Below are 26517 nucleotides of genomic sequence, written 5' to 3'. Positions count from 1 at the left end.
CAAGTATTTCAAATCCAGGTTCTAAATTACAAAGATACAAAAGTTCCAAGTCACAATTATACAACCGAAAATCATAAAAATATATAAAAACAAAAATATGAAAATTCAAAAATAAAGAAATACAAAAATACAAAAATACAAAAGCGCTAAAAATACAAAATATGCAAAAACTCTAAAATTAAAAAGATCAAAAATTGAAGATATTTATTCAGAAATTCGAAAATGCAATGCTTCGAAAATTCACGAATTTAAAAAGAATTGAAAATTCAGAAAAAAACAATGATTCAAAAATACAAAAATTTAAAAATTCATAAATTTCAATATTCAAAAATTTTAAATGCTTAAATTCAAAAATTAAAAATTTCAGCAATTCAACGCTACAATAGTACATAAATGCATGAACACAAAATACAACAATACAAAAATACCAACATAAAAAAATTCAAAAATAGAATGATTCCGAAATACAAAAATACAAACACACAAAATGTCAAAAGATCAGATTATCAAAAATTCAAAATATCGAAAATTCAGATATTCAAAAATACAAGAATTTAAAGATATAAAAATTTAAGATCGCAAAACTACAAAACACAAAAGCATACACATACACAAACACAGAAATGCAAAAATAAAAAAACAAAACAAAATATAAAAGAAAAACAAAAATTTTAAATATCAAAATTTAAAGATTCAAATATTCAAGAATTCCAAAACACAAAAATTTAAAAAAACGAAAATTCAAGGATTGAAAAATTCAAAGAATCACATGTTTCAAAATTTCACAAGCTCGATTTTTCAACAATTCATGAATTCAAAAGTCAAAAATTCAGAAATTCAAACCGACAATAATACAAAAAATTACAAATACAAAAACACATCAATAAAAAAATACAAAAATTTGTAAAAGCCAAAATTTAAAGGATCAATAAATCAAAAATTCAAGGGATCAAAATATTATATATTCAGAAATTGAAAAATTCATAAATTCAAGAATTCAAAAAGCCAGATTCAAAAATTCAAGGATTAAAAAATTCAAGAATTTAATTTTTTTTTGATTTTCCTGGATCCAAAAAATCAACATTACGAAAATTCAAATTTTCAAAAGTAAAAAAACTCGAAAGTTTAAAAAATCAATGACAGAAAAACTCTAAAGATCAAAAAATTAAATTTCAGAGATTCAACACTACAGTAATACAAAAATACTGAAACACAAAAATACTAAAATACAAATACTAAAACACAACAATACTAAAAAACAGTACATAAACACACAAACACATATATGCATGAATGCATACATACATAATTACAAAAATGCATAAATATATAAATGCATAAACACAAATAGATAAGAACATAAATGCATAAATACATAAATACAGAAATGCAAAGACACAAAAATACAAAAGCACAAAAGTTACTTCCTATTGCCGAGATGATCTAACTATTGAAAAAATCAAAAATAGTGCAAGCTGCTCATTCAACCCCATATTCTGAATACCTATCTTGCCTTGTTTCCCCGTATTTTTACACCATTTGGATGAATTTCCTGTGGGGAATAGTAAAAGGATGCCAGATCTGCATATATATTAGTAAATCTGTAGATTTTGCGTTTTCACTGCAGATCTTTTGCAGATTACAAATATTTAGCAGAACAAAGCCTATGCCAGCCAATTTATACACCAGCCTTCAACATTTTTGATCATTTAAATTATATACGTACTACATTTCTACGTCGCATTTATTGAAGATTTTTGTAGCAATCTGCAGACTTTTATATTTTTACTGCAGGCTATTGTTTAAATAGACCTGGCATCACTGATGCTGAAATGATTCATTCATATACCTGTCAAAAATATAGAGCATTGTATGAAAATGTATAACCTCACTTTTCTGACAGTTTCGGTGTGCTTGTTTACCTAAGACTTGTTTACACGGACTTTTAAAATTTACATTACTTGAATACTTTCGATGCTCTTTGAAAGAATATCAACTCAAGAGGGATGAGGATTGGAACAATGGTAACCTGGTTCATACATACATGAATCGCAAGATCAAATATTGGGCTATAAAACGATTGCTTTCTGGATGATGGATAAGAATTTGTACACATTTGTTTGTTTGCTCGTGGGTTAATTCCTAACAAGATGATCCGATTGATTATTCATTTTTAGGTGGTGAAGTTTACCTGAACTTTATAGGTAACGAATTCGGTCGATGATAAGTTGTTGAAATGATTTTGATCGTTCAATGCTCATATCGAAGAACGTTTCCATTGGTCAGAATGCCTACCAGCGTATGATAGCTGCAAACATGAGGACAACAAGGTTATCGCTTTCGAATGGAACAATCATTTATTATTCGGTTTCAAGTTCCATTACAGTAAAAGTTTCGTCGATTATCGCATTGTCGTTGATTTAGCCGGAAAATGCAAAATAGCGCTCAGCACTGACGACAAGGAGTAAGAAGGATTTGATTGGAGTGATAATAATGCAGAGCATTATATATTCTGGTAGAATATCAGGGAGGAGAAATTATATGTAAATTTATATTATATCCCGAGTTGCATTAATTTTGGCACCGCAATAAAGCTATCTGCAACTGCTGTCTTGTTCAAATTGGCACGAAATAACTAGGCAGCGAATGATAGATTTCATAGTCAATTCCAGGAAGTACAATTTAATCGACCGAAATTGTAGTCCTCAGTCGAGAGAGAGAGACTGATAGAGTAGCAGCAGCTAGGAATTTTCTTTCGAAAGCTAGCAGCGGTTTCGCGTATCCTGCGCTAAGTAGAGAGCGTTAGGACAGATCTGACCAACGGTTCCGTCCGGTACCACCATGAGACGACGCAACAATGACATTCTTGCTCAATCGTTATTCAAATTTGACGCATTTTGTGCTGGATTAACCAGCTGCGGCATAACGGCTTGGCTTGTCAATACGGTGCAGCCCGAATGGACAGACCACTCACTTCAAAGGAAATTAATGGCTCATGTTTGCAACTGGTGCGAGTAGCTCAATAAGATTGCTTGAATGTGGAAATAGGTTGTCTGATGAAGAACCTCCCTCTTCCGGGCAATAGTAAGGTAAGAACATTATTTCCTTACATCGACGCTGATGGCATTCTGCGACTTGGTGGTCGACTCCAAAATTCCATCCAACCGTGCGAAGTCCGCCATCCAGTGACCGTACCCAAGGAGCACCGGTGTACCAACCTGCTTCTGTCAGAAGTGCATCTTCGAAATTTACACTCAAGGCCAACCTTGATGATCGCAACGCTAAACCAGAGATATTGGATCGTATTGCCAAACGGTGGTGCGTGGTTGTGTGACGAGCTGCATGCGCTGCTGTCGAATGAAGGGAAAATCTTCAACGCAACTACCCAGTAAAGTTCAACCAGAAATGAGCCGGAATTCCGGCTGGTTCCAGCTCGTACACCGGCTCCAGTGACACAACCGATTCTAGTTAGAATCGGTTGTGTCACTGGAACCGGTGTACTAACTGGAACCAGCCGGAATTCCGGCTCATTTCCGCCTGAACTTTACTGGGTAATGGGAAGTTTGCCTGCAGTCCGGACGACTCCAGTTCGTCTGTTCATACACTATGGTGTAGATTATGCGGACCCGGTACTTCTCCATTCGTCCAATCTACGAACAGCAAAAAACAGTAAAGGGCTATGTGGCTGTTTTTGTTTGCCTCACAACAAAGACGGTCCACCTTGAGGCTGTTTCGGATTTGTCCACAAACGCTTTCTTAGCAGCTCTCAAACACTTCTGTGGCCGACGAGGACTTTGTAGGGAAATCTGGTCTGACCACGGAACCAATTTTGTGGGTGCCAGCCGAATCATCCGGGAACATCTGCAATCACCCGAGTGACTAAGAGCACGATGAAGCATCTCCGAGCGACACTCCAAAATACGACGTTGACGTACGAGGACCTTCTTCCGGAGGAGTGGATGGAGAGTGTCGTTTGCCCAATCTACAAAAAGGGTGACAAGTTGGATTTCTGCAACTACCGCGCGATCACACTACTTAGCGCCGGTCCTACAAGGTCTTCTCCCAAATTCTTTGCCGCCGATTGTCACCATTTGCAAGGGAGTTCGTGGGGCACTACCAAGTGGGATTCATGGGTTTCCGCGCCACCACGGACCAAATATTCGCGATTCGGCAGGTTCTGCAGAAGTGCCGCGAATACAACGTGCCCACACATCATTTGTTCATCGATTTCAAATCGGCATATGACACAATCGATCGCGATCAGCTATGGCAGATAATGCACGAGTACGGTTTTCCGGATAAGCTAACACGATTAGTCAAAGCGACGATGGATCGGGGGATGTGCGTTGTTCGAGTATCAGGGACACTCTCGAGTCCCTTTGAATAACGAAGAGGGTTACGGCATGGTGATGGTCTATCGTGACTGCTGTTCAACGTTGCGTTAGAAGGTGTAATAAGGAGAGCGGGGATAGACACGAGTGGCACGATCTTCAGGAAGTCCGTCCAGCTTCTTGGCTTCGCCGACGACATTGACATAATGGCACGGAACTTTGAGGCGATGTCGGAAACGTACATCACCCAGGTAACCAACAAGCATTAGTGTATGCAGTAAAGTAGCGTAAAATTTGCATTCCTGATGCTTCTTGCAGTATGCTGGCATTCGTTATGCATAACTGTTGTTAATCAGCATTTGAAAAACTGTTTAAAAACTTCTTGCCAGTAAGCAGCATTCTGAATGCACAACAGTAGTAAAAAAGCATTTTCATAGCACAGCAGTAATGTAGCCGTATATTTTGCCAAAAGCGACTTTTAAATAGCATTTAAAACGACTTAAGTGCTTATCAAGTAGCCGTTAAGACGCATTCAGCTTGCTTATTGGTTACCTGGGCAGACTGAAAGCTGAAGCCAGCAGGATTGGACTTGCCATCAATGTTTCAAAGACAAAATACATGAGAGGAAGAGAGAGTCGTTCTAGAGACGACAATGTGAACCTCCCATCCCGAGTTCGGATTGACGGTGACGAAATCGAGATGGTCGACGAATTCGTGTATTTGGGCTCACTGGCAACCGCTGACAATGATACCAGCAGAGCAATTCAGAGACGGATCTTGGCGGGAAATCGTGCCTACTTTGGACTCCGGAGGACGCTCCGGTCGATCAAAATTCGCCGCCGCACGAAGTTGATTATCTACAAGACGCTGATTAGACCGGTGGTCCTCTACGGCCACGAGACCTAGACTATGCTCGTGGAGGGCCAACGCGCCCTTGGAGTTTTCGAACGAAAGGTGTTGCGTACCATCTATGGTGGCGTGCAGAAGGAAGACGGAACGTGGCGCAGGCGCATGAACCATGAGTTGCATCAGCTGCTGGAAGAACCATCCATCGCGCATATCGCAAAAATAGGACGTTTGCGGTGGGCTGGACACGTCGTAAGAATGTCGGACTACGACCCGGTGAAGATGGTTCTTGAGAGCAGGACCAAGAAGACGAGTCGCATAGCGAGCACGATGGATCGACCAGATAGAGGACGATCTGCGGACCCTTCGAAGATTGCGAGGCTGGCGACAAGCAGCAATGGACCGAGTGGAGTGGAGACGGCTTCTGCATACAGCAAGAGACAACAAGGCTCTAGCCTGAACGGTGAGGTAAGTACGTACGAGGACCTATCGACCATCTTAACACAAATCGAAGTGTGTTTCAATTCAATTCGCGTACTTTGTGCCAACTCTCCACATCGACTGACTCCTACGTGGCCCTCACTCCAGGGCATTTTATTATCAATCAGCCTCTTACTGCCAGAACCAAATATCAGCCACATCCAGGAGGGCCGTCTAAACAGATGGCAACGCATTCAATGTTACATTGATGAGATATGGACACGTTGGAGGGACGAATATGTTGCCACACTTCAACCTAGGAACAAGTGGCAACCATTTCAACAGAATCTAGATTCCGGGCAATTGGTCCTGATTAATAATTAAAAAAAAACACATCTCCTGCGGCATGGGAACTTGCCATACATACATCGTTCCTCAATTCCGACACGAACTGCTACAGCAGTTGTTTTGCCATTGTTGGAGACGTGGACATCCCTACAACCCAATAGGAATTGCTGGGCTCACTGGTGGCAGCCCGCCTGTCACTCAGTTGACGCAACGAACAGCATCCGATTGGCTGGATCAGAATGTAATGTAGTTCAGTAGCAGTAACACGCGTTTTTATCACTCTGTGTTGTTCGCGTTATTATTTTAATAAAGTATATGTTTTAACGTATGGGTCGTGTGAACTCTCTATCGGTCACCTCCGAACATGGCCCATAACAGTGGCGACGAGTTTTTTTTAGTAAAATTGGCGGTCGAAAGCCAATCTTTATCACCCACGTGAAAACGAAAGTATGGCGGAATCTAACCTCAATCCGGAGCAGCATCAGCCGGGAAACGGCTTGCCAGGCGGTCCACTACCGCCAGGAGTAAACCCACAACACCCGGGAATGCAGCAAAATCATCAGCGACATTCTGCTCCATTTTTCAACGGTCCACCATCAGCGCAGCAATCTTCAAGTACCAGCTCGTCTTCCGCCGAAGCATCCTACCAGCTCTTTCATCAGCTAATGCAGCAGCAGCAACAACAGTTAATGCAGCAGCAGTAAGATTTCTTCCGGAGTATCATCTCATCAATCAGTATTCAGGTCCCTCCAAATCCTGAAATGATTCTCGACTCACTAGCAAACAACATTAAAGAGTTTCGCTACGATCCGGATGAAAACATAACCTTCGCTGCATGGTATGGCAGATACGACGATTTGTTCGAGCAAGATGCTGTACGGCTGGACGATGAAGCGAAAGTCCGCTTGCTCATGCGAAAACTCGGATCATCTGAGCACGAAAGATATGTGAGTTACATCCTGCCGAAATTGCCGAAGGGCTACAAATTTACTGACACAGTTGAAAAACTGAAAATCCTTTTCGGCGCTGCGGAGTCCGTCATCAGTAAACGGTATCAGTGTTTGCAGGTGACCAAACAACCGACCGATGACTACGTCACATATGCTTGTCGAATCAACAAGGCCTGCGTTGAATTCGAGCTGAGCAAACTAACCGAGGAGCAGTTCAAATGTCTTATGTTTGTTTGCGGACTAAAGTCGGAAGGAGACGGCGAAATACGAACGCGGCTATTGTCGAAGATTGAGGAACGCGATGATGTCACTCTCGATCATCTTTCGGAAGATTGTCAGCGATTGTTGCGCCTAAAGCGGGACACGGCAATGATCGAGTCATCAGCATCAACGTCATCGGTAAATTTCATCAAGCGAAAACAACAATTTTCAAAACATCAACAGAAGCCGCCAGTGGAAACAGCCGAACCAGACAAAAACATTCCCTCAACGCCCTGCTGGTTCTGTGGAGGAATGCATTTCGTTCGAGACTGTACTCATAGGAGCCACAAATGCAAAGATTGCGGCATTGTCGGACACCGTGAGGGTTATTGTTCCACTGCCAAGCGAACTTCCAAAGCTAGTCGAAACAAAAAGCATCCGGGAGCGTATGCTACAAAAAGTGTAAGTCTTATGATAAATGTTGAAAAAGAATATTTCGCAGTGATATACGTACGAAATATTCTTTGTGTATAAACAATTTGCCATTCACGGAACGGCAGTTGACAGTAAGAACTGTCATATGGAACGTGCTATAAAAAGCTCTGAGATGCCATCTGACAGAACGTCATGTGACAAGAGCTTCAAGTGGGTAACTTGAGCTTTTGCATATGGACGCCGCGTATGGATGTGTTGTTTACTATAGACAGATGGTATGATAGGGTACGACAGTCAATAAGGGACTGTGATAAACAGTGCATGAAATATCAATCAGTGTTGCTAAAAGAGCGAGAAGCCAACACACCCTCCTCGTTCGCCAGCGAGCGCGAGACTCACACTGTATGCTCCCTACTGCTGTACACACGTTTTCGAAGAACTCTCAAATATGTGACGATCAGCACGAGCGGCAAATATGCTTGATTCATGTGAGTTATCTGCCTTCGCTATAGGCTCGTGTGTCACTCGCACTCTTGTCGGCTCGCTAGATTTTAGCTCTAACGGCAAGTGGATTCCCATGATGGGACTCCTCGGCTGCGAGTTTTCACTGCATGCCACCCACTCCCGTGTGCTAAGCACTCTTTACAGCTCGGAAGATGTTTATTAGAACAGCTCGTATACACTCTTTTAGCAACTGGGAGCGCTCGTAAAGGAGCGAAGGGATCAAGTACGGCATTCTGATGAAATCCTAGAACAATGCAAGCAAACACTAATTAAACTAACAGTGCGCGCGTTCGCATTAAATTGTCATTGCATACATACGTTATCTGTCTATACAGGTTTATACCGGTCGTATTTAAAGAACAAATTAAATATATTGTTTTTCAGATTATTCTTAAAAAAAACTTGTCTTTTAAGGGGCGTCTACTATAAAGTGCTCAAACGGAAAGTAATTTTTTATACGATTTTGATGGCAAGGTGACAATGGACCTCTCGTTAAGGTTTATGTATATATTCATTATGAATGAAAAATTTTCAGTCAGGCAAAGCCACACATACGAGCGTTCGAAGAGAAGACGTTCAACCATTTCCATGTCGAGGAATGCCGCGGAGGACATGGTAACTCTTGATACAATTGTCTGAAATAGGAAATTCAATAAGATTTTTAAAACATAGACTTGTAGTTACTCGATGAACCAAAAAAAAAATAGAACTGTTGGAATTTCGGAAAATGGCATAAGAAAAACCGAAAAATAAAATTCGGTCACTTTCCTTCAAAATAACGAGGAAGATTTTTGTATTCCGTTTTCCCTTAGTTCATCGACTACACATGTTATGCATTCTCATAAAAAATCAAGTCAATTCGTTGAATGGTTTTTGAGTTATCGGCAATTTGAAAAATGCGGTTTCGAGAAAGATGCTATTAAAGTTGCCGATAGACTGAAACCGTTGAAACGCATGGTTGTTTAGAACAAAAGAAGATCAGTGTGGCCAACGAGATTGCACTGCGCTTTTTTAGAGGTTCAATACTAACAATTAAACGAATAAAAAAACATTAATGTTTTTTTATCCCCTACACCAGGCAACCCCTTAACCTTGCGGAAGTCGCGCTAGTGCACTGAGTGCACACTGCTCTGAAAATCTAGCGAAATCGTCTTAGAGCAACAGCAGCTGCTCGTTCTGTGGGCCATAAGTGCGACTTCCGGAGGGTTAAGGAAATAATACCACATATTCTATAAAAGTCCATGCTGGCTAATGGGTTTGCATTTTTGTACCGATTATACCCAAGCAACCAGAAGTTCGGATAATACTTAAAAAGCACACTTTAAAGTTCACATAAAGTTCTTAGCGAACTTTCAAGCTGCTTAAGCTTTAATGGAACTTGAAAGCTGCTTAAGCCGCTATTAGTATACAAAACGTATCGCAAAATTACTTAAAAAGGGAAGCTTATGCAGCTTCCTTATACGCACTTTTGGTTGCTTGGGTACACTTCTGAGCAAAAGTAAAGGGCGTATATTACGCACTTCTGGGCAGAAGGGAAGCATGTATGTGATATCCAGCAATAAAATCTAACGCTTTTTAAGGATAGTTTCTTTTTTGAACAATGAAAATTGGAAACACGAATTCAATATAATTTATTGAAAAAAGTAAAAAAAACTAATCTGCTACTACCAATTTTACTAAGATGGTAAATGGAATAAAGTTCCGTCTCACTAATATATAGTAAATTATCGTGAGTAATTATTTGAACAGTATTGTGCAAACTGTTTTTTTCGTCAAGAAGAATCAGTATTACAGTATTATTAGTAGTAACAATGTTGTTCAGTCGTGTTCAAATCTCAATTAGTACAGATTTATAAAACTTTGGTATATACTTGCTGAAATGATCTAAACCTAAGATTATGTGTATGAATAAGAGAAGCAAGTGAATCACGATAGTAGGAATTAATGCAGAGATATTTCATTTCTTTAGGCATTTTAATTTTCATTTAAATTCAGCATTTTCAAAATTTTCATTTTCAGCATTCCACCAAAACGCTCAAAGAGAAATTATTTTCATTTAAAGTTTGATTTTAATAATTACCTTAACTATTCTTTACATTTATTCTATAATTTATCATTTCACATCCATGCTTTTTGTCAAATTTAAATATTGAATCATCCTTTATACTATTTAATTGCCATTGAAAATAACTTTTTATACTTAATTCGGCAAAACAACCCATTCGGGAAAATACCAATCGGCAAAATAAACCAGTTAATTCGTTATCTGGGAAAAGCCAGCGTGAGGAGTTGACGAGCAAGTAAAAATTACTATTTCAATGCAAGTATTGCTTGTGGCACAAAAACTATTCGCACTTAACATTCTACTAAAAAATTATCTCAAAGACTGGTTAGTTCGACTGGCTTGTCTATGAGAGTACCATCTCTATAACTTCAAATACATGTGTTTTGACAGCTCGCAGTTTTCATTAGCAGCTTGATTACTCACACTTTTGAAGTGCAGAGTTCAGGTTAGTGGAAAGTGCGCAAAATCATTCATTAGAGATTTCTTCTAATATAGTCCGCTAGTTGTATCAATTTAGTACTGTGAACGAATGTTTTATAATATATAACGCATAGAGTACTTTTCTTACAGCTGATAGATTTGCTCTGATTCTGTCGTAATTTGGAGGACAACGACAGCGTATATTGGAATTGGTCACGAAATATTCAATAAATTAAGTCCTTATGTTTAGAAATTCACTTTATGACGGTAGTCGATCTCATACATACATATTCTATAGAAGCCAATGTTTGTTAATGGGTTTGAATTTTTGTAGTGAACCGCATTAAATACGTTTATCTCGAAACCATGTATTTAATCCGAATATCCGATTCATTTAATGCAAAATGTACCAGGAATGGTCATAGATGTATACTACCTGTTACTTCAAGTAACGAGAAGCCCACTATTTCCCGTAGCAGATCACAAAAACCGTAGTCGTATTAGGATCAGCTGTAGCTGAAATTTATTTTGATTTGATTAATGCAATAAAGTTTTAAGCGTAAGTCCTACTTACAATTTTATAGTGATAGGCCAATTCTTTTCATGCGGTATGAGACTTAATCTCCTATTTCGCCACAACTAAACTTCAACTATTTCCTATAGTAATTATAATAATAATTTAAGGGCATTGCGATTAAGTAAGCTGTAAGTTACCTTTCCAATCGTTTAGCTATTTCTTGCTGACTCACTAGGCAGACTCATTCGCTAAGGTTATGTCTAGTTTAAGAATGCATGTGTAAATATGTATATATAGAATCCGAATTTTAACAACGATATAGATGTTACTTACTTTATGATAACATAGCTTAAGAATTTCTCGTAGAAGTATATAATTATAGTAAAAAAAATTCAACTAATAAGGTAGAAAATAATAGGAAAAATTAGAAAATTCACTGAGCTGATAACTGGCACTTGCACTAGGTTTACTCTGCCGAACCACTATCGTCTTTGTTTTGACAATTGCTTTCAGTGATTAATGATGATTTCGTCGTTAGGGTTCCGCTCGCAAATGAGCAGCTCAATTGGCTGCATACTGGCGTCGTAACACTACCCATGATTGCATATTTGTCCCGTTTTCTTTGGGATTTCCTATCTTTATGGGACTGACTCTTGTAGTAATTATTTAATTCGATATTTTACGAAAATTATCTGAGCGATTTATGCATATATTCTTTCAGTGACATATTTGACAATAAAAACTGTTCCTGTCATTTCATTATCCCACAAAAAATCTCAAACTTCAATATAAGTATATTTGACCAAAAACTAATTATTTTAAGAAGTGCATATATGCAGCATTGAGGGGAATTATATATATTTGACATGTTAAGGTTCCACATATTTAAAAGTGTCAATCCAAGCGATTTTGCAGTTTTTTTTTTAAATTTACGTTTTAACGCAACTGCATTTCATTCGGGTGCGTTTATTTTCCTTTTCCGTTATACCAGCGTCATATCAACCTCAATGCAGACGATACATTAGCTTCCATCAACGTAAATGTCCGTCAACGCCACGTCGTCGTTCCATCAAGATAAGTTGAATGCGTCTCTCGTTCACACTTCCCGTACGTCAAAGCAATCCGTGCTGTTGATGTTTTGTGTGAATAACTCCATTTAACTGCATATAACTAATTTTGACGTTCCCATGACGTGCTGTACCGGTGACGAAAGCCAGGCGTATTGTGCAAATCGATCTTCAAACAGCCGCGGCTTAGACTTTGTACATAAAATATCCGAATAAATTCATTTTCCTACATTCTTGGTCTACCAACGAAGAACGAAATGCGAGTGGGAGCGAGAGCGCTAGCGACTGCAAGAGTGCGAGTGAAGGCGAACGCGTTTAAGAGTGCGAGAGGATACGAGTGGGTTAAAGAGCGCGAGTGGCTACGAGTGGGAGTACGGACGAGTGGGAGCATGGGCGAGCGGGAGCATGGGCGAGTGGGAGCACGGACGAGTGATAGCAGCAGTAGGAGTGAGCGCCAATGGGTGGGTGCGAACGAAAGAGTGGATTTCAATATGTGCAATTTGAGTCGCTTTTGGCCGACTGGCACTCGCAGAAATTCTACCCGGCTGGGGAGTGAACGAAAGAAAGGCATGCATGGAGAACACTCGGATACGAGTGTTGGGCGCAATGAGAACACGCGAATGAGAAATACAAGAGTTATTTTTACGAGTTCAGCAACACTGATATCAATCGATATCGAACTATGTTAGCAACTTGACGAACAAGAACCAAATAAAGTTATCTCAAACCTACCTACAGAAATACTTGGAGTTTTCTTACGGTATTATCAACAGGTTATGGGCCCAGTAGTTAACTGGAACAAGCCACCTGGACTCTATTGTAAAATAGTTGTTTTGAAGGATACACGTTTCGGGTAGAAACGGCCGACAAGAACCATCGTTCCGGTAGCAGCGGCATTCTGCGACGACCAGCGTTTCGGGCAGAAACGGCATCCGGCGAGGACCAGCGTTTCGGGTAGAAACGGCCAGCGGGAAGCATCGTTTCGGGCAGAAACGGCATCCGGCGAGGACCAGCGTTTCGGGAAGAAACGGCATCCAGCGAGCACCAGCGTTTCGGGAGCAAGCAGAGAATGGCAACCCAGCAGCAAGCTGGAGGATCTGTCGAGAGGGTTACTCTCGAGGACAGAAGAGGTGGTGGCTACGAGAGGGGAACTCTCGAGCGCACCGTGCCGACAACGGCATACTTCGGTAGCATTAACCGCGAATCGATATTCGACGGTTCGGAGTTGCGGTTCCCAGCCTGGAAATGGCGAATGGAACATCATCTTATAAAGATGAAACTCCAGCACACGTTGCTACGAACGCCCGAAGAAGAGGACTTCTACGAACCAGTAGTAGGTGCCTCGGAAGAGCTAGAAACAGCCAGGAAGGCTAAGCTCAGAAAACGGCTTGATGACGACGTCGAAGCATTGGACGAGATTGTCATGATGGTCAACAATGATGTTTTAAATAAACTCATTGGACTCAACTATGCAAAAGAAGCCATGGATACTCTGGTCAGAACGTACCAAAAGGGCGGTACTGCCGCTATGGTTAATATGCGGGACCGGTTGTATACCATCAAACAAAGACATCACGACAAATTGTCCATGATTTTTGATTAATACGATCTGATTATTCGCGAGCTAGATCGTATGGGTTCAAAAATGACAGCATCGGAAAAAGTTCATGCTCTACTAATCTCCATGCCAGACAAGTACCGACACGTCAAAGGCGCTCTGATGGTACTGACGAATGAAGAACTGTGTGCCAAGCCGATCATGGAGATCAAACGAATGTTTATTGATGCTGAAGCTGGGGAAGAGAAGCAAGCAGAAATGAAAAACGTTGCGCTCTCTTCAAAATACAAGCCAAGGAGAGAGGTAACCCGATGCTTCGGTTGCAACGAAACTGGGCATTTTGAAAATAAATGCCCACTAATGAAAAAGTTTAACGCGAAGGAGAAAGATAAGTTCAAGAAGCAGCAAAAGATGGAGCCTAAAAAGAGCTTTGCAATGATGACCAAAGCGGATCGTGGTAGGAGAGTCAGATTCGTGATTGACTCAGGAGCAAGCGACCATATGGTTAATGACGAGAAGCTGCTGGAAGATGTCCAAGAATTAGAGAAGAAGAATTGGAAAAATGCGATTAAAGAGTGTTGTGGGTAACAATACAATAAAAGAATTGAAACTGTACAACGTTCTTTTTACTCCGGGTCTTGAAGAAAATCTCCTTTCGGTTAGAAGGGTTAGCAAAAATGGTAAAAGGGTTACTTTTACAGATGAAGAGGTTATCTTTGAATTTGAAGATGAAGTTATTGCTTCAGGAATCTTCGTTGATGGTTTATTCCACTTTGATCTATTTCGGGAAGAAAATTCGGCGGAAGATGGAACAAACTTGGCATTGTTTGGAAAGAAGGTGAGTTTGGAAACATGGCATAAAAGACTTGGCCATATCAGTGATACGAGTTTGGAGAAACTAATTAAGAAGGGAATGGTTGAGGGTATCAATCTAACTTCTGGAAATATTAGTGAAACAAATCTATGTGATGGTTGTATGGCGGGGAAGCAGGCTGCATCCAAATTTAAACAACTGCAGCTGCCAAGATCAAAACGACCACTGGAACTCATACATTCGGACGTTTGTGGAAGCATGGAGCAGGAAACCTATGATGGCTATCGTTACTTTGTAACCTTTATAGATGATTATACGCACTTTCTCGTGGTTTACCTCATGAAACAGAAATCGGAGGTTTTCGAGAAATTTAAAGAATTCGAAGCAATGGCGACAGCATTCTTCGAAAGACGTATTTCAATGCTAAGGTGTGATAATGGAGGGGAATATACGAATAACGAATTTCAAGCTCATTGCAAGAGAAATGGTATTAGAATGACGTTCACAGTTCCATACACACCGCAGCAAAATGGTGCAAGTGAACGTATGAACAGATCTTTAATGGAAAAGGTCAGAGCTTTGCTTTACGAAAGTGGATTAGCGAAAGATATGTGGGGAGAAGCATTATATGCAGCAACATATCTAATCAATAGATCTCCAATAAGTGGGATAGAAGAGGACAAAACTCCGTATGAAAAATGGTTCAAAAAGCGACCAAACTTGAATCATTTAAGAGTTTTTGGGTGTAAAGCATTTAAACAAATACCTAAAGAGAGGCGTCAGAAATTAGATTTCAAAACAAAACCTTTGATATTTGTGGGGTACGCAAATAATGGTTTTAGATTATGGAACAAGGATATGCGTTCAATAGAAATTGGCAGAAATGTAGTATTCAATGAATCTACCAGAGCCAATCAAGATATTGACCACACAAACATGGATTTCGTAGAATCATCTGGTCAAGATTTAATTATATGTACACGTTTAAACCAAGGAGAACAGAACGAAGACGAGGATGCTGCTATACATCCTTCTGATGAAGAACAGCATGAAGAATACACACTCATCGAAACAGAGCAAGATAATCTAGATTCACTTGAAGAATCAGTTGGCGAAAATGACTATGAAAGTACAAATGAAAATCCAACAGACGAAAGAGAGGACGACGATGATGGTCAATCATTGCGTCGAAGCAAGAGGGAGAGAAAGATACCGGGTTGGTATTCCGATTATACAGCAAAAACAGCAATGATTTTCAACGAAGAGATTCCGAAAACTATTGAGGAATTGAAGAAAGTTTCTGATTGGCAAGAATGGAAGCATGCTATTCAAGAAGAGTTTGATGCATTACATCAAAATGGCACTTGGACAGTGGTTAACTGTTTGCCAAAAGGAGTTAAACCGATTAACTCAAAATGGGTTTTCTCAATGAAAGTAGATGGAAGATATAAAGCACGATTAGTGGCAAAAGGGTGTTCACAGCGTCCTGGATTCGATTACTGTGAAACATTTGCACCAGTCGCCAAACTAGAGAGTGTTCGGTTAGCCCTAGCCCTTGCTAACGAGCATAAATTGTTAGTACATCAAATGGATGTCAAAACTGCATTTCTACATGGGAAGTTAGAAGAAGAAATATACATGAAACTTCCACCAAACGTAAATGGGCAAAGACAAACTGTTCGTCTACACAAATGTTTGTATGGATTGAAACAGGCAAGCAGATCTTGGAATAAACATTTTGATGATGCAATGAAAACACTAGGTTTTGTCCCTCTCAAAAATGACAACTGCATCTACAAGTCAAAATCTAGAGGCATTATAGTAATACTACATGTAGACGACATTTTGCTACTTGCCAAAAACATCGAAGCAATTACGTGGATTAAAAAGAAACTTGGAAGGTTATTCCAAATGAAAGACATGTTAGAGGTTAAGCACTTCCTGGGAATGGAGATAAATCGTGATTTGGAAAGCCAGACTATTGAAATTTCTCAAACAATATACGTGGAGAAACTTCTTAGTAGATTTGGGATGGCTGATTGTAAACCAATGGGGACACCATTGGATATCAACACGAAATGGTCAAAATCTGAGGCAAAAATCACTGAAGAGCCATACAGAGAACTGCTGGGATGCCTACAATATCTTTCACTAACTTCTAGACCTGATATTTTTGCTCTGCGGTAAACACCCTAAGCAAATATGCTAATTGCGCCACCTATTGGCACTGGTCAGGATTAAAACGAATATTGCGATATTTGAGGGGAACGAGCAACACAAAAATAATTTATTCATCAAATAGCGAATATCCTGCTTTAGTAGGATTTGCCGATGCAGATTTTGCAAATGATCCTGATGATAGGAAATCAGTTTCAGGATACGCATTTCTACTATACGGTAATCTTATTTCGTGGTCAACGAAACGACAACCGACGGTAAGCTCATCAACAAGTGAAGCAGAACTGATAGCACTTTGCGCTGCTACGAAAGAAGGAGTGTGGTTAACACAACTTCTCAATGAATTGGATGTAAACATAACACCATTCATCATAATGGAAGACAGCATCCCATGTATCAACATAGCACAGGAGCCAAGATCACATCAACGGATGAAACACTTGGATATCAAATACCTTTTCATCCGGGATCTCATCAAAAATGGTAGAGTAAAACTACAGTTCATCCCGAGCGTCGATCAACCTGCAGATGCCTTCACTAAGGGGTTACCTAAAAATACACACAGAAGGTTATTCGGTGTATTGAATGTGCAAATTGTGGGGAAGTGTTGAAAAAGAATATTTCGCAGTGATATACGTACGAAATATTCTTTGTGTATAAACAATTTGCCATTCACGGAACGGCAGTTGACAGTAAGAACTGTCATACGGAACGTGCTATAAAAAGCTCTGAGATGTCATCTGACAGAACGTCATGTGACAAGAGTTTCAAGTGGGTAACTTGAGCTTTTGCATATGGACGCCGCGTATGGATGTGTTGTTTACTATAGACAGATGGTATGATAGGGTACGACAGTCAATAAGGGACTGTGATAAACAGTGCATGAAATATCAATCGATATCGAACTATGTTAGCATTATATAACTTGACGAACAAGAACCAAATAAAGTTATCTCAAACCTACCTACAGAAATACTTGGAGTTTTCTTACGGTATTATCAACAATAAATACCGTCGACAAAAAGCGCCGTTTTGTTAAAGTGATGTTGAACGGTGTAAATGTGCGTCTGCAGTTGAACACGGGATCTGACATAAGCATCGTTTCGAAACGGTTGTGAGCGAAAATAGGTAAGCCACCCACAGTACCGGCAAACGAACGAGCCGCAACAGCATCAGGCGACCGTTTGCAGTTTTTGTTTAAGTTCAGTTGTGACATTTTCTTCAATGGCAAACAACATACCGGTCAGTTTTACGTTGTTGAAAAACCGCTTTACCTCCTTGGCATCGATTTGATGGATACATTTGATCTCTGGTCAGTGCCCATTAGCACGTACTGCAACAACGTCACTGTCTCTTCTGTCACTTTGCAGTCATTCAAAGCAGCATACCCGAGTGTGTTTAGGAACGAGCTGGGGTTGTGTACGAAAACAAAAATTGGAATTGGAACTGAAACCAGGTGCAACTCCAGTGTTTCGTGCAAAGCGTCCAGTGGCTTATGCGGTACACAGTAGTGTGGATAACGAACTCGACCGACTGGAACGAGCAAAAATCATCACACCGGTAGACTTTTCGGATTGGGCAGCTCCGATCGTTGTCGTCCGAAAAACGAACGGATCTATTCGAATTTGCGGTGACTATTCCACCGGTCTCAACAATGCCCTGCAACCGCATCAATATCCGTTGCCGTTGCCGTTTTCAATAAATTGGCAAATTGCACAGTGTTTAGCCGAATTGACCTGTCGGATGCATTCCTGCAGGTAGAAGTGGACGAAAGCAGCCGTGAATTGTTAACCATCAACACCCATCGGGGACTCTACCGGTACAACCGTCTGACACCGGGAGTTAAAGCAGCACCGGGAGCATTCCAGCAACTTATCGATACTATGCTGGCAGGACTCCCTCATACGTGTGGTTATTTGGATGACGTCGTTGTTGGTGGTGTAAATTCTGAAAATCACTGAGCAAACCTTCGTGCAGTGTTGCAAAGGATCAGCGATTTTGGATTTACCATTCGGGTACAAAAGTGTATATTCGCTCAACCGCAAATTACATATGTAGGCCATCTGCTTGACCGCAACGGTCTTCGCCCAGATCCATCAAAGGTTCAAGCCATCAACGAAATGCCACCGCCCACTGACGTTTCCGGTGTTCGCTCTTTTCTAGGAGCAATAAATTACTACGCCAAGTTTGTTCCTAGTATGCGCACCCTTCGGTATCCTCTTGATGAGCTGCTCAAGGCGGATACAAAATTTGAGTGGACGGAAAAATGCTAGGCGGCATTTAACAAATTTAAGGAGGTGTTGAAATCCGATCTACTGTTGACACACTACAATCCTGCGCTCGATATAGTTGTGTCGGCAGATGCGTCATCTGTTGGTGTCGGTGCAACTTTAGCACACAAGTTTCCGGATGGTACTCTCAAGGTGGTACAGCATGCCTCCAGAGCACTGACAGCAGCAGACAAAAACTATAGTCAGCCCGATCGTGAAGGACTTGCAATAATTTTTGCAGTGACTAAATTTCACAAAATGTTGTTTGGCCGTCGCTTTCATCTTCAGACCGATCACGAGCCGCTGCTGAGGATTTTCGGTTCGAGAAAAGGAATTCCTGTTTACACATCGAACCGGTTACAACGTTGGGCTCTTACGCTATTGCTTTATGAGTTCACCATTGAGTACGTCCCGACAGCGAAATTCGGCAATGCTGACATACTTTCCCGTCTGATCAACCAGCACGTCAGCCCTGAGGAAGATTACGTTATTGATTCGGTTTCTTTGGAGAATGACTTAAGGTCAGTTACACAAGATACATTAACCGTTCTCCCTCTGAGTTTTAGAATTGTACAACGGTCTACACAGTCCGATCCTATCACCAAAGCAGTTTATCGATACCTGATTGACGGTTGACCTGAGACCGTTACTGATGCAGAGCACAAGCGGTTTTATGTACGACGTGAGTCACTTACCACGGTACAAGGCTGTATACTATTTAGCGATGTTGTTCCTTCGCCCCATCGCAAGCGCAGTCTTCAGCAGCTTCATCGTGGCCACCCAGGAATCCAGCGAATGAAGGCGATTGCCAGGTCTTACGTTTGTTGGCCAACTCTCGATAACGACATTGTTGATTATGTAAAATCCTGCCATCAATGTGCGATGGCTGCGAAAACACCACCGAAGTCAGCGCCTTTGTCTTGGCCTAAATCAACAAAACCGTGGCAGCGTGTTCATCTTGACTATGCTGGACCGATCGACGGGGAATACTACTTGGTCGTCGTGGATTCTTTTTCGAAGTGGCCTGAGATTGTGCAGACTAGCAGCATCACTACTGCCGCCACAGTGAAAATCCTCAGAGAACTGTTCGCACGCTTGAGAATGCCAGAGACACTAGTGTGCGACAACGGCTCACAGTTTACCAGTGCAGAATTTCAATCCTACTGCGCGGATAACGGTGTCGAGCATCTCACAACAGCGCCGTTTCACACACAATCGAACGGCCAAGCCGAGCGGTTTGTGGATACGTTCAAACGGTCAGTTAAGAAAATTAAGGAGGGGAGAGCGACAATGCGTGAAGCACTTAGTACATTTTTGCTGACATACCGGAGCACACCTTGTTTTTCTTCTCCGGGTGGAGAATCGCCAGCAGAAGTCATGTTCGGTCGTCCGATCCGTACCAGTTTGGATCTCCTCCGTCCTCCACCAGATCCTGTGCAGTTTGAACAGCCTAGCGAGAGCGGACTCTTGAAGCGTGAGTTCAAAGCCAAAGATCCGGTATACGCAAAAGTCTTCGTTAAAAACCAATGGCACTGGGCTCCAGGAACAGTACTGGAACGTGTAGGTCGTGCAATGTACAACGTTCAGCTCGACAATAGAAGGCTTGTTCGGTCCCATGTTAACCAGCTTCGAGATCGCACTGTTTCGGAAAGTCTCAACGTATCGACATCGACAGATAGTACGAAACTTCCACTCAACATTCTACTTGATGCTTGGAATCTTCCGGTTCGGCGCACAACGGATCCATTAACACACTCAACGCCAGTAGCACCTCTTGCAAGCTGCTCTAGTTTGAGACCATCGTCAACACCAAATACTCTGGTGAGAAGGCCCACCTTGTCATCGGAGTCATCGTCACAGTTATCAGTATCGTCTTCTTCATCTTCAACATCGCCAAGTTCGACATCAGAATTTCAGTCTGCAAATGAAGCCGATTCAGCTGTTCAAATACCTCGTCGCTCTTCGCGAGTCCGAAGAGCTCCGCTATGGTCCGATCCCTATCAGCTGCATTAGGAGGGGAGATGTTGGAGACGTGGCCATCCCTACAACCCAATAGGAATTGCTGGGCTCACTGGTGGCAGCCCGCCTGTCACTCAGTTGACGCAACGAACAGCATCCGGTTGGCTGGATCAGAATGTAATGTAGTTCAGTAGCAGTAACACGCGTTTTTATCACTCTGTGTAGTTCGCGTTATTATTTTAATAAAGTATATGTTTTAACGTATGGGTCGTGTGAACTCTCTATCGGTCACCTCCGAACATGGCCCATAACAGCCATGTCACAGTGGTTGAGGTTTATTTGCGTTACCTTCACTGTGATTTAGCAGCCGCCGCTGTTTGCCTTGCCTTCCTTCTGGGCACATATCAGACACTGCTGCTATCCGGCCCTTTGCAGTTCCGTGCAATGTGACTGAATTCTCGGCTCTTAAAACATACCTCCGTGGGCTAATACTCAGCGGGTACACCGACCAGCCTACTTCAATTTTCTGGTTTTTGGTACGTTGTTAGCTGCTTGAATTGGAAGTTTAATCGAAGGAACTTGTGTTCCACACGGTCCCCTTCTCATACGGATGGCCATCTGCGCTTCCGCCAACTCGCACTGCTACTGCATAGCTAACAGTACTTCTTCCTCCGTAGAAACCTCATCCAAATCCTTGCATTTGAGGATCACTTCCGGCTACTGCGTTGCGCCTTGATTTCTGGTTAGCTCCTTGTAGAAGAAGCTACTGGCTTTCGAATCTTTCTTCAGCTCGAGTACCATCTCCCCGTTGCGAATGTGCCAAAGTTTCCGCGCGTCTGCACCTAACTCCTTGACTTCCGTACTTTCCCGCATGACATTAAAAAACCCTGCATACGCCTTGCTACTTGATTTAACTACGATCGCTTCTCCTTTATTACTTCCCTTGAACTTCCATTTACTGGGAATTTTCATCCAGTTCTGAATCTTCTTCAAACTTTCTGTTGCTATGAGTTTAAAGATAGTCACATCTGAATGGCACTTTTCTCAAACAGCCAAGGTCCTTATGATGAAGTAAGACGGATGCACGGAAGGTAAGCAGAAAGTTAAAAATAATCGATAAACTTGTTGATTACAGAGGTATTAACCTTGAAATTAAAAACAACTAATTCATAGGTATGGCATGGTTTTCACTTGCTAAAATGTTGCGGTATATTTGTATCAGTATTTTACAATCAGCAGCACAACGCACTGAATTGAATATTACCAAATGTAAGGTTAGTAAACTCAAAACAGTCAAGACTTTCTCTAGCAAACTAGAGTAGAAACTAACATTGATTAAGAACTCTGTCCATGTATCATTTTTTCCCCTTGTTCATCAAGCTGTAAATTGCCTTCTGTATACTTTCACTCTCCTTCAATTCCGCTTCGATCTGAGCAATTCGTTCCTCCTTGGTTGCAATCTGCGTCAACAGATCCTTCAGTTCGCTCTCCTGCCTGGCAAGATCACTATCCCGTTTTGAAAGTTGCTGCTCCAGCTGCCCAATCAAATCGGTGCGTTTGGAAATTTCTCTCTCCCTTTCACGAATCTTGGTTTCGTACATCTTCTTATCGGCTTCTTTCTGCTCGCTTAACTTCTGACAGGTGTCTTCGGAGACCTTCAGTAGCGTGCGCGAATCGTCTCGGTTTTTGGTCTAGAAATGGAAAGGCATAAAATTTAGTTTCAGTTTAGAATATACAATAAACAGATTCTTTCACCATTTCCACCAACTCGTGCTGCAACCGCGTATTTTCCTTTTCGTAGCTCTCATTCCGCGCTCGGCATTTTTCAACTTCCTTGGCCAGAGCAACACACTGTTGGGATTTTTCACTCGCCTTTCGTATGTAATCAGACAAATCCTGTTTCATCTGATTAATCTTCTTGTCGTACGAAGCGGTAGCGCTTTTAATGTTGTTAAGCTCCTTCTCCAGCACACGATTCTCTGCTTCTTGTCTGGGGAATTACAAAGAGTTATGAGTTTGCAATTTTTCGCTTCAAAAAACACTTACGCAGAAACCTTCAGCACCAGCGGCAAATTCTGCCGCTGAACCTTATTAATTTCCGCTGTCAGTAGCTGATTCTGATGCATTAACGTACATATCTGCGCCGACATGCTGCCAAGACTAGTTCGCAAATCGCCCATCATTTGCGACTCCATATTGATCTTCAGATTGTAGAATTCAATCAGTTCAACCTTCGTCACGTCGTTGATGTGACCGGCCGAAGCCATATCCTGTATGTGCGATACGGTTCGATTCATTCGATCCAGCATATCGCGGCTAAGTGCCGCAGAATTGGGAAAGCTAGAAACATTGCTGCTAGCAACTTTCTGCTTCTGTGAATCGGAAAGTGCATTTCGCCAGCCAGCATTCAGCATGCTAACCATATGAGATACTTCCCGGCGAGGAAAGTCCACTGATGAGGACACATGCAGCATGGCTTCCGTAAGATCTTCCTCACCGGAGGTTAATCCTTTTGCGATCAGAAAGTGAAGTTGCTTCTGCTTCAGCAAATTACCAATCTTTGCGAACCAAAGCGTGGGAGCTACGTTTGCAAATTCGTTAAATGTGTGTAAAGCCCACAGATACACTCGAATTTCACTGTCCGGTAGGAAATAGTCGAACGATTGGCTGCCGTCTAAAATGGGTCCAAAAATGCGCCGGAAGATTGGTTCGGCAGATTGATCAAGATCCGAATGAGACGTGTTTTGAACTTTCACCATCGTGGTCAGTAGTTTGCAGATTGAGATCAGAAGTTTGTGATCGTCGTTATCCTTTATAATTAACTTCAGCTCAGCCAATGCATTCTGACAGGAGTCTGCCACAGTAGCCAAACTACTACTGGTTTCCTCACATTTTCCAAGTTTTTCAAGAATCGCTCGCAGTAGATCCACTGCTTTTGAGCAGCTATGCCTCGACCGAATCCACTTTAGGGCTACTTCTACCATTGAATTCATGAAAGTTTCGCCAACCGATTCTAACGAAACAATACATTCTAAAATCTCGAATAATATATCCATACAGTCGTCTTTGTCCGTTTCTGCGGCATTGCTAACTGCCTTCTCTTCGGCTCTTCGTTTTTTCCTCGTGTGAACAACATCCTTCTCTTTCGACTGACCGCTGACATGTTTTTCAATGTCCTCCAAAAACTCCTTCAAGTTTTCTCGGAAAAAATTGTCCTCGATGCTGACAGTACTCCGCCTGTTCTCCTTTGAAGCCTCGTCAGCATTACACTGACGGATGTATCGCAGATAATCGACTACATGGCGCAAAACAATACTGTTTCTGTAAATTTTAGGTTATTCATTAAAAAGTATACGCAAACAGCTTAAAACATAAATCATTACCTCGACGTCAACACATTTCTCACCTCCTTAAAACTCATTTTTAGCCAATAATGCAAATCCATCTCTTTCATGTAGTCATTCTTCTCCAAAATAATATACATTTTACAAGCCACCAGCCCGAACTGCTTAATTTGGCCACAAAACGTCGAAGTGCTAATATTCTTCGTTAACAGATACGTCATCGGAAGGTTCATGTAGCAGAGATTAACCAAGATCGACAAAGCCAACGTCACGAGCTCTGTTTTGTCCTTCTGACCGTGACCCTGCTCCATCACAGCCAACAGTTTCAGAATCAAGGCTTCAACATAAGGCTCGTGGCACTCCAGCTGCACTCCGTACGTCAGCAACTCAATCAGTGCCAACAGTCTCTGCTGTTGTTCTGCGTTGTGAGTTTCTTCTAGCATCTTGGCCAACGTTGGAAGATAGTGAAATTTCTTAACTAACGCTTCACGGGTTTCCTCACAACTGGCGGTGGCCGCTTCCAAGACGGACACGGCAGACCACAGAAGGGACATCTTTTTCGTACCCGAACTCATCAACTTGTGCAGGTTGATGAAAAATACATTGTTCCCGTATGCGGACAAATCGAACACTCGTTGGTCCGTGACAAGAGATAGGTACTGCAATGAGAATACTTTTTAAAAACAATGCCGGAAACGGATTAGATGCTTAACTTACTTGTAAACTGTTGTTAACCAGAGTCTCATTTCCATAAGTGCTACTAATGAAGTAGGATTGAATATTGTTGTTAAAATCACTAATATATGAGGACATCGTAAACGAAAACCGCAATGCAGTTGACAGTTTATTGTAGACGGATATAATCAATATTATTAAAACACTACAAATTAAACAATATATTGAATATCACAGCACGTTCACAATTTTATTTCACATAGAAAACGATTTGAACGAAGATAAGTTTTCAGTTAAAAAACAAACTAATGAAAATCAAACGGCTGATTCGTTTATCAACTGGTCGCGCGGCGAAAGGATGAAGAAAAATAACGCCAAAAAATTTAAAAACGAAAAGTCAAAACAGTGTTACACCAGTTACGACACACGAAATAACTCAAGTAACAACCCTGCATCGAATAGCGCTGACAACAAAATTAGGGTGCAAGCCGTTTGGTATAAAGTTCCTTTGGCATAATCATTAACAGTATTTTGTAATTGTAACTGTAATTGTAATTTATTAATTCTCGACAAACATATGATTACGGCCTAAAAGCCAACTGTCAAAATTCACTTTGAAAGGAAATTCCGGACAAACCGTTAATGGCCAAACACAGTTCGCAGCAGTTAATGAAAGAGAAAACTTTTCTCTTTTGTTTACTACCAACATCTGGGATTGGCGAGCAACGGTTCGTCCGGAATTTCCACTCAAAGTGAGTTTTGGCAGTTGGCTTTTAGGCCCTAATCATATGTTTGTCGAGAATTATACGACGGCCTGTTAATTACACTTTACATCAGGTCAATGAAGAGAAACTTTGTTAGATTACAGAGGAAAATGTAATCACAATATTATTTTGTAACTATATTGATTTTCGGCTGTTTTTTAAACTTTTTTTTTTAATTATTTACTGACCTTGTGTACAACTGGTGGATGTTTGTGTTTTTCATATCTACGCTAAGTGATTTAACTCTAGAATCATTCGAGCATGAACTTCACATCGTTCCGGTCGTGAATTGAAATCGACGCTCTATAGAAGTGGTTTTAAGTACGCGGTTGAAGTTTTCGATACATATTTTGTACGTTACGTGCTCGTTGAAGCTCAACAAAAAACTGTTCGATCAGAGGTGGCTTTGAAGGAAGAAATTAGCGATCACACAGAAAATTATTAAATTGCGTTCGGGCGAAAAGACGCCATCTTTGACAACACGTGGAAGTACGCAGCAGTGGTAGGTTTAGGATAAAATGGTTGAAAGAAAGTACTCGGTAGATCCAGGCGGAGGAATAAAAATCGTTGCTACAAAAGCGAAGAAAAACGTAAAGGATCGACACGAGATGGAAGGAGATGAAGAATTTTTTAACTCTAATTCCGAACCTGCTGCATTAGGAGAGAAAAAAACACATCAACATAACCTATACCAACAATGACTCAGCTCCGTATCGAATTTTTGTCGAGTTGCGAGACAACAAAGGCGGAACGATGAAAATCAAAAAAATTTCACTAGGAGCTACACTGCAGAAGATGGAAGGATTCAAGCAGTTTATAACAGATATGAAGTACGTCGGTCGACACAAGAT

At 41.2% G+C, this 26517-nt stretch overlaps 3 protein-coding genes and 1 long non-coding RNA gene across 4 annotated transcripts; 2 read left to right on the top strand and 2 right to left on the bottom strand.

The window, feature by feature from the left end:
* Positions 1 to 6706: 6706 nt before the first annotated feature.
* Positions 6707 to 8391, top strand: LOC131678473 (uncharacterized). The gene is made up of 2 exons (XM_058958647.1): positions 6707 to 7558; positions 8371 to 8391. Exons 1-2 carry the CDS (start codon positions 6707 to 6709, stop codon positions 8389 to 8391), a joined length of 873 nt encoding a protein of 290 aa, XP_058814630.1.
* A 1308-nt stretch (positions 8392 to 9699) lies between these two features.
* LOC131683064 (uncharacterized) lies at positions 9700 to 11543 on the bottom strand. Its single transcript, XR_009304343.1, has 4 exons — positions 11371 to 11543; positions 11235 to 11297; positions 11095 to 11177; positions 9700 to 11036 (listed from the first exon to the last, which is right to left on the bottom strand). It is a non-coding gene; the product is annotated as an uncharacterized LOC131683064 (long non-coding RNA).
* An 8263-nt stretch (positions 11544 to 19806) lies between these two features.
* LOC131678469 (uncharacterized protein K02A2.6-like) lies at positions 19807 to 20937 on the top strand. The gene has a single exon (XM_058958646.1). The coding sequence runs from the start codon at positions 19807 to 19809 to the stop codon at positions 20935 to 20937; it is 1131 nt and encodes a 376-aa protein (XP_058814629.1).
* A 1112-nt stretch (positions 20938 to 22049) lies between these two features.
* Positions 22050 to 25241, bottom strand: LOC131682423 (uncharacterized). The gene is made up of 5 exons (XM_058963872.1): positions 24945 to 25241; positions 24267 to 24886; positions 22930 to 24204; positions 22639 to 22873; positions 22050 to 22574 (listed from the first exon to the last, which is right to left on the bottom strand). Exons 1-5 carry the CDS (start codon positions 25038 to 25040, stop codon positions 22239 to 22241), a joined length of 2562 nt encoding a protein of 853 aa, XP_058819855.1. The 5' UTR covers positions 25041 to 25241; the 3' UTR covers positions 22050 to 22238.
* Positions 25242 to 26517: the final 1276 nt, after the last annotated feature.

The sequence above is a fragment of the Topomyia yanbarensis genome, chromosome 2 (assembly GCF_030247195.1).
Source record: "Topomyia yanbarensis strain Yona2022 chromosome 2, ASM3024719v1, whole genome shotgun sequence".
Classification (NCBI taxonomy): domain Eukaryota; kingdom Metazoa; phylum Arthropoda; class Insecta; order Diptera; family Culicidae; genus Topomyia; species Topomyia yanbarensis.
The sequence above is the reverse complement of the archived record's forward strand: the minus strand, read 5'-3'. Positions and strand labels throughout refer to the sequence as shown.